The following is a 19,591-nucleotide window of genomic DNA, read 5'->3' on the forward strand; positions in this document are numbered from 1 at the left end:
TGTTGAGTTACCATATGGATGGGATTATTGATTATGCACTTACATCATTTCTTTGAGTTTATTTTTAGTCTTGTCGAACTTGTGGAAGTTTTATTATAGGTTCGAATCACATTAGATGAGTTTAACTTGCCTGGAAAATCTGTCCTTGTTTAACATATAAAGTCATGAGCTTCTTAAATCAATTGAATTTTAGTTTTTCTTTGAAAATCATGTTGTGGTCAACTAGTATAGGATATTCGATCAAGTTCTTCGTTTGTTGATTTAACAATAGTTCAGTATGATTTGGGTCTTAATGTTTCCTTAGATTGCCATGTGATATAATTGTTAAGTTGATCTTGTGCCCAAATGCCAATTCTTGTAGTTAATGTTGATGTGTGCATATAAAGTGAATTGGGCCAGATTCGTGGGTGGCCCAAATATGACCATGAGTATGAGCTTGAACGCTTACGCTTTGAGCCCAGAAACTCGAGTCAAGTAAATCATGCAACTTCAAGTTGGCCCCCTGGCGAGCAAATATATTGGGCTTATCAGGAAGCCAGGCGTCGAAATGATTGGGCTCATCGCTGGCCCAAACCCTTTTCAGTGATTAAAGTACCTGGTATTATCAAACATGGGCTTATAACTAGTAAGGATAATTTAAATCTTAATTTAGAGTAAGTTTAATGTCTTGGGCCTTTTTAATTAAGTATTGTCCTTCACAAATAGATTGAGGTTTGCCATTTAATTAAAACATCTATGGCCCTCATAAATACTATGATTAGATATTAGAATAAATATCCGTAGAAATGTCTTCAGGCACGTTTATAATACAATTGTGATTGTGTACACGTTCGCGTGACATGATTACGATTCTAAAAACCAATTTGGAGTATGCGTTCGCGCAACTTCTACCAAACTTTCGCAACAATATTAAATTTGTTATAGTCCTCTTTAATTAAATATAGTTATTTAAAAATAGACCAACGTGTGCCATCCATATTTAAATCGTCATGGCCCTCGTATTAACTAAGATATAAAAATGACAAATGCTTGTAGTTGCTTTAGGCCCGTTTAATATATCATTGTGATTGTGGGCACGTTCGCATGACATGATTACGATTTCTAAAAATAAAACCGGAGTATGCGTTCGCGCAACTTTGGCCAAATTCGCGTGACATGATTTTTGACGCGCAGAATAAACGGGTACATGTACGCGTGACCCGTTTTAAGATAATTTCCTAATTACAAGAGGCAAATGCACATAGGTTCTAAAAATGAGTAATTAGATAATTTTAATAAACCAAGTGTGATCAAAGCGATCACGCTAGAACCACGGAACTCGGGAATGCCTAACACCTTCTCCCGGGTTAACAAAATTACTTACCTGGATTTCTGTGTTCGGAGACCATAAAAGAGTCAATTTCCTCGATTTGGGATTTTAAACCGGTGACTTGGGACACCATAAACTATCTCAAGTGGAGACTCTGAATCTAATAAATAATCCCGTTTTGATTGTCTTACCTTATACTCTCGTAGGGGGTAGTAAAAAGGAGGTGTGACAGGAAGTATTAAAGCTCTCCTTCGACTCAAGAGGTTAACCTTCTTCTTCTCATCTTTTGAATTATTTCACTGCATCTATGCAATTTCATGTAGTACAAAAGAATTTCCATATCAGTTTTTTTTAAAATAAATAAATAATTACTATGGACAGTAAGGCTATAAAGGTTTGGTTTAGGTACTGATATGTCTAATCTTTGAGAAATAAAGTATACTAAATAGTTTGAAATTGATAGAATTATGGACTAGTTCTATGATTAAATGTAAATACCTTTTTATTTTCAAGATTTTTGGACTAATTTAAATTACTTATAGCATGGGTAAATATAAATCCACAAACTAAGACTCAAACATGAACCCCGATGATTGGGTATTCTAAATTAGTGATGGATTTAGCCTAAATGAGGCAATTAACATGAGATCGATATTATGTAATTATAGATTGATTGGAGGAAGTTGTACGATTTTCTCGAGGTGAAGCATTTGGTATTTCGGCACGAGTACTGTGAGTAGTAATCTTACCACAATTTATGTTTTGATAACCTGCATGGTTTATATATGATTTTGAAAATAAATGTGTTATCGATGCTTTGAAATTGCATGTAGGACAAGTCCTTTACTTGATATAGTACCGGACAATTTACTTGAGATGATTACTGGTTAACCTAAATATTTTTATTGTTACTAGATATGTTTTACCAATACTTGAACTTACTGTTATTGGAATGAAATTTCATGATTTGATAAGAACCGAAATGACTATATTGTTTTAAAATATTTCCTATGAGTATACACGGATTACAGAGACAAGTATAAATGGGAGTAGACTTTGAAGAATCCCGTAGCTAACGACAGGTTCGTTAGACCTGGTGCACCTTGAATTTACCGATTATAGAGTACAATTATAGCTCTCGCTAGTGGGAAGGTATAACTTTTAGCATACCGTTACCGAATTCCTTCGAGTAGGGACTACCATTATATTTGACTTCTTGAGAAGAAGTCCACAGTCATACCGATTATATAATACATTCATTGAAACATCCCAAAATAGAATATTGATATTATACAGTGATTACCGAGCTTATTACGGAATTGTCAATCGTATTATACTATAAGAAAAACATGATATGACTGAATATTGTTTATTTGTAGTTTCTGAAAGGGGCATTTTTATGATAATTTCTATTTAATGTACTAGCATGTTTTCTGACTTGTCCCGAATAAAAACAGTTGTGGTTAAGTATTATTACTCACTGAGCTAGCGACTCATTCCCCGCTAATATTTTTTACAGAGACAGCAGTTGTCGTATGCGAGGATTTCATTAATTAGAGTGCACAGGTTGAGAATTTTTGGTGAGCCTCGCACTTGTTCGCGTGGGCGAAGATTTTTATCAATTGTTATGGTCTTTTCTTTGAATTCTTAGAGTCGCTCCATAGTCTTTCTTTTAGTATCATGAGTATTATTTTGCTATTAGTCTTATGTTGAGTATCGTTATTTAGTATCAAAGTTGGAGATAATTAATATTTCTGGTTGTTAGTGAGTTGATTAGTAATGTTGGAGACTTCTATTTTGGTAAATTGATAAGTTTTCAATTGTTTGGTATAATATTAGGATGTTTGGTTGTTGATTGAGACAGAGAAATTTTTGGGATAGTCCAAAAATAGGGAAAACTCTGTCCGATTTTCTGTAAAATACCGATGAGGCTTACTTGGGGGCACTTGCTCCTAGGTGCCGGTTATGATTCTAAATTGGGTCGTGACAAGTTGAGCCTTCAATGTTTTTTCCTTTATGATCTTTGATGATTGTGGAGACATCTTCCTCATAGTAGTCATTTTGATGGCTTACCGGTTTATCGAGAAGCATTTCCTTGTTGGAATGTGGTGTTATTTCTTCTATGTCCATATGGTTGTTTTTGTCCGGTGGTTCCGGTGGTATTAGTGTTGTAATAATGGTTGTATCCATGGGAGCTAAGATCTAGAGAGAAGTAGAGAGAATTTTTTTTTCGAGATATTGGTGTGGTATTCTACGTCCAAAGACCTTTATGATTATAGAGTAACGCTCACATTAGTTGGACATAATGCTCTTATTCTCTTTTTGATTTTAGTTTCTTGTACTTTTTTTCTCATTTAGTATCCGATTATCAACTAATTCGACTACTTTGGATTTGCGCCATATATAGTTCATTAAAAGGAAACAAGCTTCTTATCAAGTATTTTTTTTTTTATTTTTATTTTCAAGGCTCGGACTTAAGACCTCAAATTAAAGGGCGGGATTAAATCACTGTATTACTTGGCGATCTGTAACTTTTGTGTTGAATTCCATCAGCTACTAACTTCCTAACAAAATAGTAATCAGAATTTATTTTGACAGACAAAAGGACAAAGTTGAGTTGGGTTTTACCAAAGTACTTAAAACTTATACTTTTTTTTTTTTTTTTTGGTCACTCTCTTAGTATCAAAACTGGTTACGCTAATGCATTGCATGGCAGCCAACTGAATTTGGATGTTCTTGAAGTTTGACCTATTTATTATTTGCTCATAAATTACCTTTAGATTTTTTCATCTAAGCAGTTAATGTTTCTTCAAGTTCATCAATGCGAATGTTGTTGAAAATTTTTTCAGTAATTATCCATTTAAGATAAGTCAAAGTTTATAAGAAGAAGAGCTTGAAATTGGGAGTTATTTTTTTTAGTTTCTTATCCGGTGTTCAGTATTTGTAAGGTCCGATTAAATTATTTATCGTGTTGGGAGTCCCTTGTTGGGAGGTGAAGCATTCCTTCACAGGCGACTTCGTATACAAGATCAGAGGCAGAGCTAGGTAGGCGGAAGGGGTTTCAATCCTACCTTCGCCAAATTCTTGGTGGAAATTAGTTGCTTTTGTCATGAATAAAATTCGAATTCGAAACCTATGGTTGAGGATGAAGAAGTTGAGAATGGAAGTTTAATACTAGTCGTGGATGTGCTAGGATAAAATTACAAATATAATGCTCCATTCTATTTTCAAATATTGTTCTTCAATAAATTTTAACTCATCTCAGAGCTTTCCGCCTTATTAATTATAATCAAATTGTTGCCTAACTTCTTCCTTTCTCTATCTGGAAAAATATTTGTCGTTTTTCCTTCAACTTGTTTTTTGTTGCGATCCTCGTTTATTGATCTGCTACATAGTTAGGTCTGATATTATTTGGTTTGAATTTCAATCTAATTTAGATAATGTAAATTTGGAAAATAAGTTGAGTACTCAAACCCCCAAAATAGTGTTAAAAAATGTACTCATCAGCCTAGTTAATATGTAACTAAGCTTTTAAACTGAATGATAAAATTCAGTTTTAACTGAATAACGGATGAAAATAGTTAGGAACTTTTATAATTGCAAAGGAAATTATGGTAAAAACAAAAAAGGGAAAAAAATAAATATATATATCAACGTGATTCTTTAATTTTATTTTTGAATGGTGAAAGTGTAAAAATCAAAATATATACTAAAATGCAACGCGTTTGTAAGCATACTCATAAATAACAAAAAAGTTAAGATCGCAGTCGACTGATTGACGTTTAACTCTCAAACCATAACAAACAAATAAAAAAAGGATAACCGAAGTGAATAAAAACCGACATTTATATTTCATTTGATAATACGATATTAAAGTAATATAATGTTCTCGAATGGAAAGGGCCCGGGGCAGATGTAGTGTTAGAATTATGAGTTCATATGAACACAATAATTTTAGCACAATATGTTTGTTAAAAGGTTTACTAAATAAGTAAAAAATAATATATTCTGAATTAAGCAAATCAAATTAATTTTGTTAGAAATTTGAACGCGAACTCATAAAGTTTGAATTAACACCCATTATGAGGTAAATTATATACTGTAATTATTATTTCTTAGGGGGTATGCAAAATCAATAATGGACAAATAAAAGTGAACGGAAAGAGTATAAAAATAACTTTTAAACTCAATAAATCAAATGAGAAATAAGACAATTCCAAAATTAAACGTACAAAGTTTAAATTTTGAACACAAAGTATACATCACTAACACCATTTGTGACACAAGAATTTGTAATTATTAGTATTTTAGTTATTATAATGTCTCAACCAACTAACAACTCACATTAATGGACGGTAAGTTTTGTCGTGATATTACTGAATTACTTTATTTTGTCTGATTGTCTACTACTTTAACTGCTTCTGTTCTGCTTACACTACATCTAGTCATTATTTTTGTTTACTATTTACACTTGCAAACGTTACATTGTTACCAAATAAAACTGAAAACAAAACGATCCATTGTTTGATGGTAAATAAACAAAGATATTATAAGGATTTATGGTTTGACATGAGGATAGAATTCAAAGTTGTAATAGTCCAGTCCGCTAGTATTTTGTCGATGTAAGATTCGACTAAGGTGTCACTTACACCCCCTTGGAACTCAGTGACGTAGGATTCGCATAAGGTGTCACATACACCCCCTTTGGGACTCAACGTCCTCGTTGAGGTTTGCCTTTACGCCGTTTAAGGTTGCACGCGGAGTGACTCTAATACCATACATAACAGCCTAGTCTACTAGTGATATTGTCCGCTTTGGACCTAGGTCATCACGGATTTAAAACGCATCACTAAAGTCTAAGGGATGTTTACTTATATACCTAACATCTCTTCCGTATTTTGTTGATGTGGGATTTACCTAAGATAAGGAAGTAGCTTTAATAAATCAAAGATTGACATGAAATATATATATATATATATATATAGAGAGAGAGAGAGAAGATTGTGAGAATTAACCAACTTTTATAGAAATAAAAGAAGTCTTTGAAGTTTGACTATAATATTGTGTGAAAGAACTTGAAGTCTAATATAAAACAAGTCAAAGATTGGATGACGTTTTGTACGAGTAACGTCCACCGGTTGTGTGCGACAGAAAATATCGGATGCCTTAGACGAGTCTCACGTCGGAATGACGCCCTTGACAGAGGACAGTTCGATGAGGGGCAGGAATGCACATGTCACCTTAAACGAATTTCACGTCGGAATAAGAAAAGAACTTAAAGAGCTTTATAAGAAATAATGCAATAAAAATTTACATAATATACGTGCTTTTGAAGCTCAATATAACGTAGTCCGAAAAATAAATTCTTCCAACCTAACCCCCAAAACAAATAATATGTGCCATAAACTTAGGTCGTGACACAAGCGATGACATAAAGGTGCAAAAGGAAATTGAAAAACAAACTGCAAAAACAAGAAAAAAATACACATCATGTCAATGATTTACGACACATGATTTACGACTTTGATATATCAAGTTTTCCATGTTTTTACTTCACATATAATTCAAGCATTTCACGTTCCTAACATGACTGACCAGTTACCAATGGCAAACGTCCAATCGATCATTACCATTTTCAGATTCTCAATTTTCCTTGACAAGCAAACAACACATAAACTCTGAAATTTCTATTACAACGTTGTCTGTCCGAAAAAATTCCATGGACCCCCCTCATTTTGACTTCCATGGCTAACAGTGTAACTTTTTAAAAATAAATTATTAGGTAAAAAATAAATACAATATATCTGTTTATATAAGTGGCGGAATTATTAATCTAAAAAATAAGACAAATCACCTTCTGTAATATAAAATATATTACTTAATAGTGTAACTTTTTTTTTACACTTCTTCGCCCATTTTTTAAATTTATCATTTAGTTAAGGTTCTGATACAAGCATTAAAGAATTAGTATTTAACTGCTTTTATTATAAATTATTTAGTACTCCCTTCGGTCCATAATAAGGGTACACCCCTTAAGAAAATACTAACTCCTAGAAAAAAAATAAGTATTTTGACTAAATTATCAATAATTAAAATTTGCATATTGTAAACTTTGACACATTGGAATACATAAATAAGAGAAAATTTTGAAAAAATAAAGTTAATTCCTTCTTGATTATGTAAAAGATCTCTTATTTTGGACCAAAATAAAAAGATAAAATAAGTTACCTATTATGGACCAGAGGGAGTAACTAAATCAACCTTTATCTCTTTTCGAACTCTTTAGATCATTTATTGAAGCAATAATAAATTTGAAAAATAATAATTAATCTATTCTTAATTTTTCTAATTGGAGGACCGGAGAAAATACCAATGTACAAAGCTAAATTTTCTTCCTTGATTTCCTTAGCCGAAAACTGAAAAGGAAGTCTTGGCGTAACTGGTAAAGTTACTGTTATGTGATCAGAAGATTACGGATTCGAGCCGTAAAAATTCTCTTGAAAAAATGTAGAATAAGATTGCATAAAATAAATTCTTATAGTCTGATCTTTCTCCGAACCCTTCACATAACGGGAACTTAATGTACCGGACTGTTCTTTATTTCCCTAGCCAAATACCTCCTCCCCTCTTCAGCCATAGGAAAGAAAAAGAAGATAAAAGTAGCAAAAGAGAAAAGGAAAAACTCTACCCAAGAAGGGAACAGAGAAACAATTACTCCTAATGCAACTTCTACCAGCTTGAAATGGATAAGGATAAATGGATAAGTTTTTAGCTTTGAATTCAGTGTAAGCTAAAAGTAAAATCCATGCAAAAGTAATTAATTCTCTCTATTTCAAAAATTTATTTATTTGCTCCTACTACTAGTACTCATGTTTTGACAATAATATTCTTGAATGGAGTGCCTAGAGACTTCTTCTCTATCTCTTTCTCTCTTTCTCTCTTTCTTCATTTAACCTATTTTTTTTCTTTTTATTTATTTTTTACTTTTTAATTTATTTTTAGTTTTCACCAATCATATAGCAATACATGTCATACAAAGACAGAGACTTTGCATGGTTGAGTTTTTCATTTTTTTGGACAAAGCCAAACTCAACCTCTTTTCTTCACTCTTTATAAGGTTAATCCATCTTCACTTTTTTCACCATCTTCACTTCACACCATCACTCCTCAAAATCTCTTATTTTCTTTCATTTTTCTTTTCTTTCTCATAATTTGCTTCTTAGCTATGGTTTTCAATAGAGATATTGCTCGCTTTTCTGTTGGTGTTATTGGTTAGTTCTTCAAATTTTGAGTCACCACAACAAAACAAAAAAAACACACACACACACACACAACAAAACACAAACATAGAATTAGAGTTGAAGAATTTTTAGTTAATATTTTTAAGGGAAAAGCTGATGGGATTTTTCTTTTTTTTTCTTTCTATTTTTATTTTCAGGGAATGTCATTGCACTCATCTTGTTCTTGTCACCCTTGTAAGTTTCAATTTCCACGTTTTTTTTCGTTAGCTTTCAGTAAATTAGTTTAGTAAATAAGTTTTTATATATATAACATTTATAATAAGTAATATAACATTTATATACTTATATAAAACATTTATATAAGTTGAAGGAACCTTGACGTAATTGGTAAAGTTGCTGCAATGTGACCAGGAGGTTACAAGTTCAAGCCGTGAAAAAAGCCTCTTGCAGAAATGCAGGTAAGGCTGCATACAGTAGACCCTTGTGGTCCGGCTCTTCCCGACCCTGCATATAGCGGGAGCTTAATACACATTTATATAAGTTCCTTCCTTTTACCTTACATGAAGGTATTTGACTCAGCATAGAATTTAAAAAAATAAAAAAGGAAGGACTTGAAACTCATGATTATAAACTCATAGATAGGTCTTATATATGTAGCTTAATTATCTGATTATCATGAGAGAAAATTTTGAAGATTACTAATTTGTTCATAAATTTTTGTTTTAATTTGATTAATTACAGGCCAACTTTCATACGTATATGGAAAAACAAGTCAGTGGAGCAATTTTCTCCTATACCGTACCTTGCCACATTTGTCAACTGTGGGCTTTGGGTGTTGTACGGTGTCCCTTGGGTACAACCAAACAGCATCTTAGTTGTGACAATTAATGGCACTGGACTTGGCATTGAGATCGTGTACTTAACGCTGTTTTTCTTGTACTCTGATCGTAAGTTAAGGACAAAAGTTTTTCTTGTCATCCTTGGTGAAATTATCTTTGTTGCTACACTTGCAATTTGTGTTCTAAGTTTTGTCCATGGAAACAAGAAAAGAGCTGCTATTGTTGGTAGCATTTGCATGGTTGGCAACATTTTGATGTATGCTTCCCCTTTGGCTGTCATGGTAAATACTATCTTTCCTTTTTGTTCTTTTATCATATATTGTTCGGATTCTTTAAAAATATTGTCGGGTGCGTGCATGTCAGATCCTCCAAAAGTAACTTTTTGGAGAATCCTACAAGGGTGCAATATAATTTTGAAGAGTCCGAGCAACGTATAACTTTATTCTTGCATGTTACAAAAACTTGTCACTATGGTGGAGCTACAGTCAGTGGCGGAGGCAGAATTTTCACTAAGGAGTTTAACAAAGAAAAAAGTTAAAAAATTGAAAGAAAATGTAGCTAGTGATATAATAAAGATTTTGAATCCCTTGACCACTAAGCTATGATTTTTGGATTTGTTAAGGCGATTCAAACTATAATACATTGAGGTACAAACTGAATTTTGTCTTATATATTCAATTTTATTTTTCCACGAAGGGGTTTTGGCGAACACTCTTCTGCCCCTGGCTGCGACCAGTAAAGGATGGGCACTTGAACATTCTTCGCTGAAAAATTATACTATTATACAATATTTTCTTTTGGTTGTTTGGTTTAAGAAAGAAAGGAAAAAAGAAGAGAAAAAGAGAATCATGTAAATGGCATTTCTAAACTAAAGTTTTACATGTTGTTATTGCAGAAACTGGTGATCAAGACCAAAAGTGTGGAATACATGCCTTTCTTCCTTTCACTTTTCTCTTTTCTCAATGGTGTTAGTTGGACTGCCTATGCTCTTATCCGTTTCGACGCCTACATTCTGGTAAGTAATTCAAAAATAAACTGAATTTAATTTGTTACTTGTTTTTTTTCTTTTTAATTTTTTTTTAAAATTTTTTTAAGTGGATTGTATGCTCATAAATAGTGGGGAGATACACACATATACATATGAGTACATGCTACAACAACAACAACAACCCAGTATAATCCCACTTAGTGGGGTCTGGGGAGGGTAGTGTGTACGCAGACCTTACCCCTACCCTAAGGTAGAGAGACTGTTTCCAAATAGACCCCCGGCATCCTTCCCTCCAAGAACTTCCCACCTTGCTCTTGGGGAGACTCGAACTCACAACCTCTCGGTTGGAAGTGGGGGTTGCTTACCATCAAACAACACAAGGTAGTTGTGAAAGCTTACTCTAAACTCATTGACTTAAAATTGTGAATTTGGATTATCTTTGGTTTACATTTGTGGCATTTAACATCTCTATAGGCAAGATGACAATCTTTTTTATGTTTATAACTCTTTCCTTATATAAACAACAATTCTAAAAAAAGAAAAAGGGAACTTTTTATATTGATTCTGTGATGTCACAGTAGCAGTAATTTTAGTATGATAGCTCTAGCTTAACCACCAAATCAAAACTTTCTTGGTTTGTAATTTATCTTTTTAACCTTACAAAGATCTTTAAGTTATTCCAAGTATCAATGAGAAAATGAAAGGTTATTCATAACAACCATATAAATTTGTATGGAATAACCTCTATATATATATATATATATATATATATATATATATATATCGTTGCTTCGAATATTTTTGGATGCTATAGCGAAGTGCTGTTATAGTGAACATATATTATAACATAACATAAAAATTGGTTTCAAAAAAACTTGACTTTTATAGTGAATTGTTGTTATATGGGATGTTGTTATAGAGAGGTCTGAATGTATATAATATATAATAAGAATTAGCTACTAATTTGTCGCTAAGTAGCCTGTTGCTAACGTGATTTTTTGATAATAGATGGATTTTTATTGTTTAGCGACAGAATTTGTCCGTCATGTTCCTGCTTTTTGTAGTTAATATTAATTCTAAATCTGAACTTTTTAATTAACCAATGTCCATTTCTCTGATTATCAATCTTATTTTAAATCTTTTAATACCTATACTTTGTTTCAGGCACCAAATTCAATGGGAACTGTTCTTGGGCTGGCCCAATTGCTACTTTATGCTACATATTACAAGTCCACTAAGAGACAAATAGCAGAAAGAGAGACCAAAGGTGAACTGGTCATGGCTGAAAAATCTGTTGCTGGGGTGGCCCAAAAGCCTAGAAATGATTCTAGAGTTTAAGTTTAATTTTGTGGTTTTCTTAAAGCCCACTTCACTTTAGTAATTTGTCTATTTAGCCCAACTTCTTTTGGGCCTTTTGTTTTTCATTAGCTTCCGTAGCCCCCCCCCCCCCCCTAAAAAAATACAAATAACATGGAAATTAAGTTGAAAAGTCAACAGTTTTCATTACATTTGTTTGCTTCAATGAAGATAACGATTTCTCAATAGATAAGGGACGAAGGATATTCATGGTAGTGCAGTTAGTATATCGTTATTTCCTACGCAGCCCTTGTCCGTAGTGATATCCTAATTCGGCTACCTCTCTAACTCATCAAGACATATATCAGAAACGAAACTATAAAAAGATCAGTTACGGAAGTACTGCGCTTCTCAGGGCCCTCTGCGTCAGAGTGACCCCGCCAACGAATGATGCTCGATGCTCGACTTTATAATGATGCTCGATGCTCGACTTTATAGAGCGTTCTTCATATTTGAGAAAGCACAAATAGAACTGATTAAATATTCAAACATTCATACATCAGCTAAGACTACAATGAAAGGGAAATATTAATCTAGCTGAATTTTAAACATAGAGTTTGGAAAAAAAATTACAATATAACCAAACTGAAAAAAGACAATAACTCCTCATGATCTGACAACAACAACAACAACAACCCAGTATAATCCCACTTAGTGGGGTCTGGGGAGGGTAGTGTGTACGCAGACCTTACCCCAACCCTAGGGTAGAGAGACTGTTTCCAAATAGACCCCCGGCATCCTTCCTTCCAAGAACTTCCCACCTTGCTCTTGGGGAGACTCGAACTCACAACCTCTCGGTTGGAAGTGATCTGAGTCACATCAAAATGATGGTGTGATCCAAGTTGGCGGGCAAATAAGACTTACTGACAATTCAGGATAAAAAGATTCAACGTTTCCATCTTCAAGATTATAAGCACCCATATCTCTTCCACCACCGTCTTCCAATACAGCATTTTCCTCACGCCAATCATCAGTAAAATATATATGATCAGGCTTGACTCCTGTAAACTTAGATGACTCAACGAAACTTGCTCCATTAACACTCAAAAAAACTGCTAAATTTCCCAAGGTGTTAATCTTTTTCAACTTACCATTGATTACATCTAGTGATATGGTGTCCATCTCATTCAAATGATTTGGTAGTCAATTTTGTTGATTTGGTTTGGTTTGGTAGCCAACTTTGTTGAATTTGTATAATTTGGTAGCCAATTTTATTGACTTGGTTTGGTTTGGTAGCCAACCTTGTTGAAATTGTGAAAAGGGTGCATAAATTGTCAAATATTGTAGGCTTTAGAGAGTGAGGTTTTGGCTATAAAAGGAGAGCTTTAACTCTCATTTCCGCACACCAACAAAGACACAAAAGAGAGAGCAAGGTATTCCATAAACTATAAGAAAATAGTTTGTGAAGAAAAATAGAGTGTGAGAGATATTGTAGTGAGGTGGAAAAAGCAAAAGAGTGTTTATTTCTTTTGAGGGTGTAGTGGTCTTAGGAGTATTTTTTACTCGTTACTACACAGTGTAAAATTCCTCGCTATAGTGATATCAGTTGCTTTTCTTGGCCGTGGTTTTTTCCCTTATTCAGAAGGGTTTCCACGTAAAATCTTGGTGTCATTATTGCTGCATTTCTATTCTTGCTTATTTAACCATAACTTAGTGTTCTGCGTTTATCACTAATACCGTGAATACTATTTTTACGGGGTTTATTCCCAACATCTAGTTCATATACTTCAAATTTAAATGTCTTTGGACCATCTCCTTCCTCTCTCGGAGGCTCATTTCGTTCTCGTCGAGGATAACAAGTAAAAGTTTATCATCTACCTCAACTAGGTAGAAGTTGATTGAATGCTTTTTTTGGCGAAACAGATTCAGATTATCGTCAAGCCAAAATAAGCGTGATTCTACAATTGGTTGAGAAATACTAGGCCCTGGAACATAAAAAACACAAACTTCTCCAGCGTAAGTTACAAAAATAAATTGACCCTTATAGTAAATCATATTGAAGACTCCACCAACTCTATATTCAATTTCAAATTTGGTCCAGCTAAGATCTCCAGGTCGCCAAAAAGCCAAATGATTAACATCTGTATAATAGGAAATCACTAATACATAATCTGATGTAAGAGAAGGATTAGCAGATAAGACAGCTTTGTCGATCATGTGATAGATTTCTCCTTTTGGTATTTCATCAAAACCCTGTAAAGCCAATAACGCTTTTGGTGAAGGAAGTTGAATTTGTGTACGGGAAAAAGGATGCAATAAGTTAAACTCTCCGTAATATGACATAGTGAACAACCATCCCTCTGATGGAAAACACTCTCGCCCTCTAGCTTCTGGGAGATATAATATACGTGAGACTTTCCCCTTAGAAAGAGAGTAAAATTCTCGATAATCATCGTCTTTATCATCAGCCAACATTAGCAACGGAACTTGAGGCGAAAACACATCAAAGTTTTCCTTTGTAGCAGCAGTTCGCCACGACGTACAAACAGCACCAAAAGCAATGAAATCTTCTATCACTTTAACGCGCTTTGCAATGAGAACAAGGAGTTCGTGGGGCAGTTCTGCCCAGTTCGCCATAGCTTATACAACGAAGAGGGAAGAAGGAACGAGGGTCGAGGATGTAATACACATACAAGGATTCTAAAGGGAAAAGGGCAAAAGCTTTATTTATGGTTTTGACCTACATATACAGGTTATATATATGTAGGTCGTTGTTATAGTATACTTTTTTCTTTTTATTTAATTAATATATTTCTTTATAAACATAAGGGATAATTTTTACAGACTTCCTCTAAGGTATATATATATATATATATGATTTACTTTGTATAACAAAAGTAACTTATTTTATTTTATAATTCAAATCATTAATCAGATTGATATACTAATTGGGATCTTTACACAAATAGCCGGCCATATTAATTATTTACTTTTTCTAGCCATATATATAGTTTATATATTGATTATACATAACTATACATATATAATATATTAATTATGCATATATTATACCTCTACCTACTATTTTTAATTTAAACGGTTGGGTGAGCGACTATTTGGGTTAATTCTATATTTTATTTAATTCATGTACATGTCACTGTACTTCTTTAAATTAGGATAATTAAATTATCTCTATAAATATTTCATAACTCGATGAACAAATGTTTACCAACAAAAATTATATTTCTTGAAATCACTTGTGAACTTCAAGAAAAACAAATACCAATCCTAATGCAACAAAAGCAGAAAAGGAGAAAATAGTATTCGGACGAGCTTAAACTCTAATCAATAGAGGTTGTTAGCTAGCTCGAAATTTTGAGTATTATTTTTCAAATCAAATTTCTTGTGATTTCTTGTCGTAGTGAAAATAGAACACTGAAATTAGAATGCAGGAGGGGAATCAAATTAAAGAGTTTTTATGCGGGAGCTCTATAATCCAACATATTATGCTAGAATTTTCCGTGTTTCAACTAGGATATTTTTGTCCAAATTTTATCTCCGCATAAAATAATGGCTACTTTTTAATGATTTTGCAAATGCTGGGTATTTTTCAATACCGATCCGAAAACTAAATAGCCCATGCAATTTTCATCATTACTCGAGATAAAAATAGCATGGGCTAGCAAGTTTTCGGACTGGTCATTCAAAAATAGTCAGCATTTGCAAAGTCATTGAAAAATAGCTACTATTTTGCTGCAACAGGGACCGATATATTATACTGGAACTCCAGTATATTATGTTGGAACTCCAGTATACTTATGTTGGAGTTCCAGTATACTTATGTTGGAGTTCCAGTATACTTATGCTGGAGTATTTTCCAGATTTTGAACAGTGTTTTCGTTCAGATTTATCTTTACATGAAAAACAACAGCCATTCAGACTGCAAGTTTAATAACATGTCGTGCATTAAACATATGCTGTATTATTGTGGAAGTTCCTATAGACATGATAATGAATCCCAAAAGTCCCAGTACTGATAGTACTAAGATTTACTTGGAAATAGACTGCAAGTTCAGCTCTTGGATTATCAAGGGCAATTTTTTTCCTGCAACAATTGATGAAAGCACTCAGAAATGACAAGCGAAAATTGTCCAAAAATAAACAAGAGAGAACACTAAATCACTCTGCTTTGGCTGCATTCTGCTGCAAATATCTGCAGGGAAAAGAGATACACCAAAAATATCAGATGAAAAGAATATGCTGCAAAATTTTATTTGATTGTAATTGCAAGCACAAACTTCAAAACCACAACACAGTCCTCAAATTCTCTAGGTTCGCAAGAATATTTAAGTAGGTAGTTTCAAGATCATAGATAAGGCTATAACAACTACCCACACCAGATGAGAGAAAGATTGGGGGGGGGGGGGATTGCTTGTTGAGGAATAGGTGGCTATGCTAGCTTAAAGTAGCCTAAGCGTCAATTTAGTTTTCCGCATCTAACAACTACTAATACTACTACAACGCCTCAATGCCAAACAAGTTGTGGTCAGCTATATGAATCCTCATCGACCATGTTACTCCCATTTATATTTATCTCAGGCCAATATTATATAAATAAAACTAGAAGTTCTTTATATTTTCTACACACGTATAAATCTTTCACTCCTCGGAAATCATAGGAAACGTAAACAATGACTAAAACATTATCAACTAATAGGTATCTCCTATATAAAACTGTTGGCATCTTTGACAGCAAACTAGAACTGTGAGCATGTTGTCGAGAACTCTGATGCCTGGCGCAAGTGCTCATGGGCAAGAAATCAGATGTGTGGGTGAAAACCTTTGGGGTAAAAATTCCCAGCCTCCCTCCACTTTTCCTTAACTTAATTTTTTTAACCAAATTAGGGAAATAATTCTCAGCACTCTAGCTCCGTTTGGCTATGGACTATGGGACTCTTTCAGTGGTGGAGGTACTGGAGAATAAAGACAGGACAGTGAGAGGGGTTACCTAAAGAATAAATCTTTATCAACCCTTTACCCTCCATTGACTGTATTAGCTTCTAGGAATACTGTTGAGGGAAGTGTAAGTCTATATCATGCGCAGAGGCAAAATGAAATCAGAAAGTAACAGAAAGTTCCACTCTTTTAAGTGCAATTGATCACTTACCCTTGACTTTTTGCCCAACGTGATAGTTGATAGAGTTGCACCGATTCATTCGAGGCATGGCATGCCAGAAGAAGATAATTCCGAGGCTGTACCATCCATGCAAATCTCATGAACAATGCAGAATACACACACATTGCTGCAACACCAGAAGGAGGAGAAGGATGAGGGCCTATATCATTTCAAGTCGACGTTCATTTAAGTACAAATTTTCTACCTGAAGTCATGTTGCCTGATATCATCTCTGGTGGTTTCTGTGTGTCGACCAATCCCTGCAAAGTACATCAATGCAACTCAGTAGAAAGAGTTATATCGCAGGAGACAATAACAGAATTTAAATTTTGTAGTGGATAAACATACTGCAATGACAAATCCCCAGTTGGCAACAGGTCCCCAAAAATGAGTTGTTTTAGGGCCAACAGGGCTGTTCAAAAATGCCTTGAATGCAGCCATGTGTGACAAGCTATATGAAATATCCTGCAATTGTTAAATAACAACAATTGAGACATAAGCCTATGACAATATAGATTGAGTATTGCCAGAAGTGTTAAACATTAGATATCCTGTAAAAAATTGGATACGACTAATATAGCAGCAGCCAAGATAACACATAACGTTCTGAAAGGGGTAAAGCTAAACACATTTACATTTCTGTGACCTGTCAGGAATTAACAATAAGCACTGCGAAACCACCACATCATCATTCACCACCATCACAACTACTACTACGCCTCAATCCTAAGAAAGTTGGGGTCATTGCAACACCACCATCAATGGACAGAATTTTCAAGTTACCAAAAACGAGATTGCAGACAATATCATATAGGAATTTCAAGCTTCTACCACTAATAATGTATCTATCTTTTAGATGCAATATCCAAAGAATCGTGCCTTTTATATTCTTCAATCATGTTCAAATAAATAAAGAAGAAAGCAGCATATGGTGGTATTCGCATTTCCTATAGAACTGTTCCAACCCCAATTTACAACCCACTACGTTTCAACTTGTAATCAAGACCAAAACCAAAAGGATGCTTTGGTTAGAGGTATGAAATACTCATGCTTCTAATACCCTTAAATTCTCTTACTCACAATCCCATGTGTTTATGCCACTGCTTCTGATTTTCCTTTTGATATTGTATTCCGGTGCTTCTGATTTGAACATAGGGTACAGCTATTTAAGAGAGACGATATGAAATCATAATATAGGTATAGAGCTATTTATATAAAAGAAAAGAGGCTACAGACTCTAATGATTTTTCAAGTAAGTTTCTTCTTGGAAGCTAGATTGATTTGTCGAGAAAGTTAATCAGAAAATAGCAAAAAATGATCTTAATGTGTCAATTGTCAATAAGGCAAATATTATGCAAGTAATTAGCTGCTCTTTCACCAGCTCATCCCGCACCTACCACAGTCACTTGAACCCCATCCCAATTAAGATCACCACCTAATTAAAAACCACCTCCGCAACCACTAGCTTCCATCTTCAACTCTAGTAAAAGACTAAAATCCTATCCACCACGAACAAGCTACCAACCAAAGAAAGTCCAAAGGACAAGCTTCTATGAAAATACCCTCGTAGTAGTGAACAAGCACCATCTTTAACATAGCAAAACATTCGCAAATTCACAATTTCGCAATCAAAATAAAATTTTATTACTTCAAAACTCCACACGCATCGTTGGCTATTTGCACCTATCAATCAATTAATAAACTTAGCCTCAATCCTAAACCGTTTGGCGTCTACTACATAAATCCTCTACATCCATTCCACTATATTTGCAAGCCGAAGCTATTTGTAAAGGGTGGTCAGTTGAACACCCTTCGCCAGAAAATTATACTGCGTATATAGGTCAAATATTTCTTTTTATACACACCTTGGCAGAATTAGCCACTGTCATATTTGGGCCAATTTTATTTTTCCCGTTTGCAAACAAGAAACACAAAAGTCAAAATTGAGCAAAAAAATGTCCCCCTCACACCCCCCCCCCCCAAACCCCCCACCCCAAAAAAAAAAAAAACACCCAATCCAGGATGCTGTGGAAAAACTGTTACTTAGATGGGGTGATTTCTTTTTGCTAATTAACCTAATATTATTCGGTTTATAATTCAAAAAATTCATATCCAAACAAAAAAAGATTGCATCTTTCTGTCATCAGAAAAACAGAAATGCAACCATTAGATTAAAATTACAATAAAATTCAAACACCCTTTATTTGTAAATTGACTTTACATCTAAAAATATGACAAAGATTTTACCTTTTATGGAAGATCTGAAACTGAAGGATGATTCTAACAGTGGCTTCGATTGGCGATTGTGTTATGATGGCAAAGTCTACAGGATGGTACTTTAGTGGTTTGGTTGGTGGTCGTCAAAGAATAATTTTTGTATTGGATGCTGTGAGGAACACTGTAACTTCGGTGGTCTTCCCTTCCCTTAATGACACGTTTTATTGACTTACTCGATTATGTGGATTATAATACGAAAATTAAATCATATATATTTGGTTCATTGAACTAACAGCTTGTTTGGATGGTTGTTACATATCGTTTCATAATGTATCGTATTCTACTGTATTGTATTATACTGTATCGTTTGATATATATACAATATTTGGATATATTGTATCGTTTGCCATCATTTTATGATATCACGTACCAGCAATATGAAGAATAAACTTACAATATTATAAAGAAAAATTATGATACAGGGTAAAATTATTATATAAAAAAGTAGGGTAAATGATAAAATAA

The 19,591-nt window shown here is 33.9% G+C and overlaps 3 protein-coding genes across 3 annotated transcripts; 1 reads left to right on the forward strand and 2 right to left on the reverse strand.

The window, feature by feature from the left end:
* Positions 1 to 8,382: 8,382 nt before the first annotated feature.
* LOC107794016 (bidirectional sugar transporter SWEET7-like) lies at positions 8,383 to 11,804 on the forward strand. Its single transcript, XM_016616465.2, has 5 exons — positions 8,383 to 8,580; positions 8,748 to 8,784; positions 9,292 to 9,670; positions 10,285 to 10,404; positions 11,542 to 11,804. The coding sequence occupies exons 1-5, from the start codon at positions 8,535 to 8,537 to the stop codon at positions 11,713 to 11,715; spliced, it is 756 nt and encodes a 251-aa protein (XP_016471951.1). The 5' UTR covers positions 8,383 to 8,534; the 3' UTR covers positions 11,716 to 11,804.
* A 1,642-nt stretch (positions 11,805 to 13,446) lies between these two features.
* LOC107824851 (putative F-box protein At1g65740) lies at positions 13,447 to 14,310 on the reverse strand. The gene has a single exon (XM_016651657.2). It carries the CDS (start codon positions 14,308 to 14,310, stop codon positions 13,447 to 13,449), a length of 864 nt encoding a protein of 287 aa, XP_016507143.2.
* A 1,325-nt stretch (positions 14,311 to 15,635) lies between these two features.
* On the reverse strand, positions 15,636 to 19,234 carry LOC107824852 (mitochondrial pyruvate carrier 1). Its single transcript, XM_016651658.2, has 5 exons — positions 19,097 to 19,234; positions 17,198 to 17,314; positions 17,055 to 17,109; positions 16,841 to 16,976; positions 15,636 to 15,886 (listed from the first exon to the last, which is right to left on the reverse strand). The coding sequence occupies exons 2-5, from the start codon at positions 17,288 to 17,290 to the stop codon at positions 15,853 to 15,855; spliced, it is 318 nt and encodes a 105-aa protein (XP_016507144.1). The 5' UTR covers positions 17,291 to 17,314; positions 19,097 to 19,234; the 3' UTR covers positions 15,636 to 15,852.
* Between the last annotated feature and the right edge of the window lie 357 nt (positions 19,235 to 19,591).

Source organism: Nicotiana tabacum, chromosome 1 (genome assembly GCF_000715075.1).
Source record: "Nicotiana tabacum cultivar K326 chromosome 1, ASM71507v2, whole genome shotgun sequence".
NCBI classification, from domain to species: Eukaryota; Viridiplantae; Streptophyta; class Magnoliopsida; order Solanales; family Solanaceae; genus Nicotiana; species Nicotiana tabacum.

Coding starts and splice junctions, on each gene's coding strand:
- LOC107794016 (XM_016616465.2), top strand. CDS start 8,535: ATGGTTTTCAATAGAGATATTGCTCGCTTTTCTGTTGGTGTTATTG. Junction 8,785..9,291: donor ATCTTGTTCTTGTCACCCTT/GTAAGTTTCAAT, acceptor GATTAATTACAG/GCCAACTTTCATACGTATAT. Junction 9,671..10,284: donor CTTCCCCTTTGGCTGTCATG/GTAAATACTATC, acceptor TTGTTATTGCAG/AAACTGGTGATCAAGACCAA.
- LOC107824852 (XM_016651658.2), bottom strand. CDS start 17,290: ATGGCTGCATTCAAGGCATTTTTGAACAGCCCTGTTGGCCCTAAAACA. Junction 17,110..17,197: donor ACTGGGGATTTGTCATTGCA/GTATGTTTATCC, acceptor TGTACTTTGCAG/GGATTGGTCGACACACAGAA. Junction 15,887..16,840: donor CGTTGGGCAAAAAGTCAAGG/GTAAGTGATCAA, acceptor TTTTCCCTGCAG/ATATTTGCAGCAGAATGCAG.
- LOC107824851 (XM_016651657.2), bottom strand. CDS start 14,310: ATGGCGAACTGGGCAGAACTGCCCCACGAACTCCTTGTTCTCATTGCA.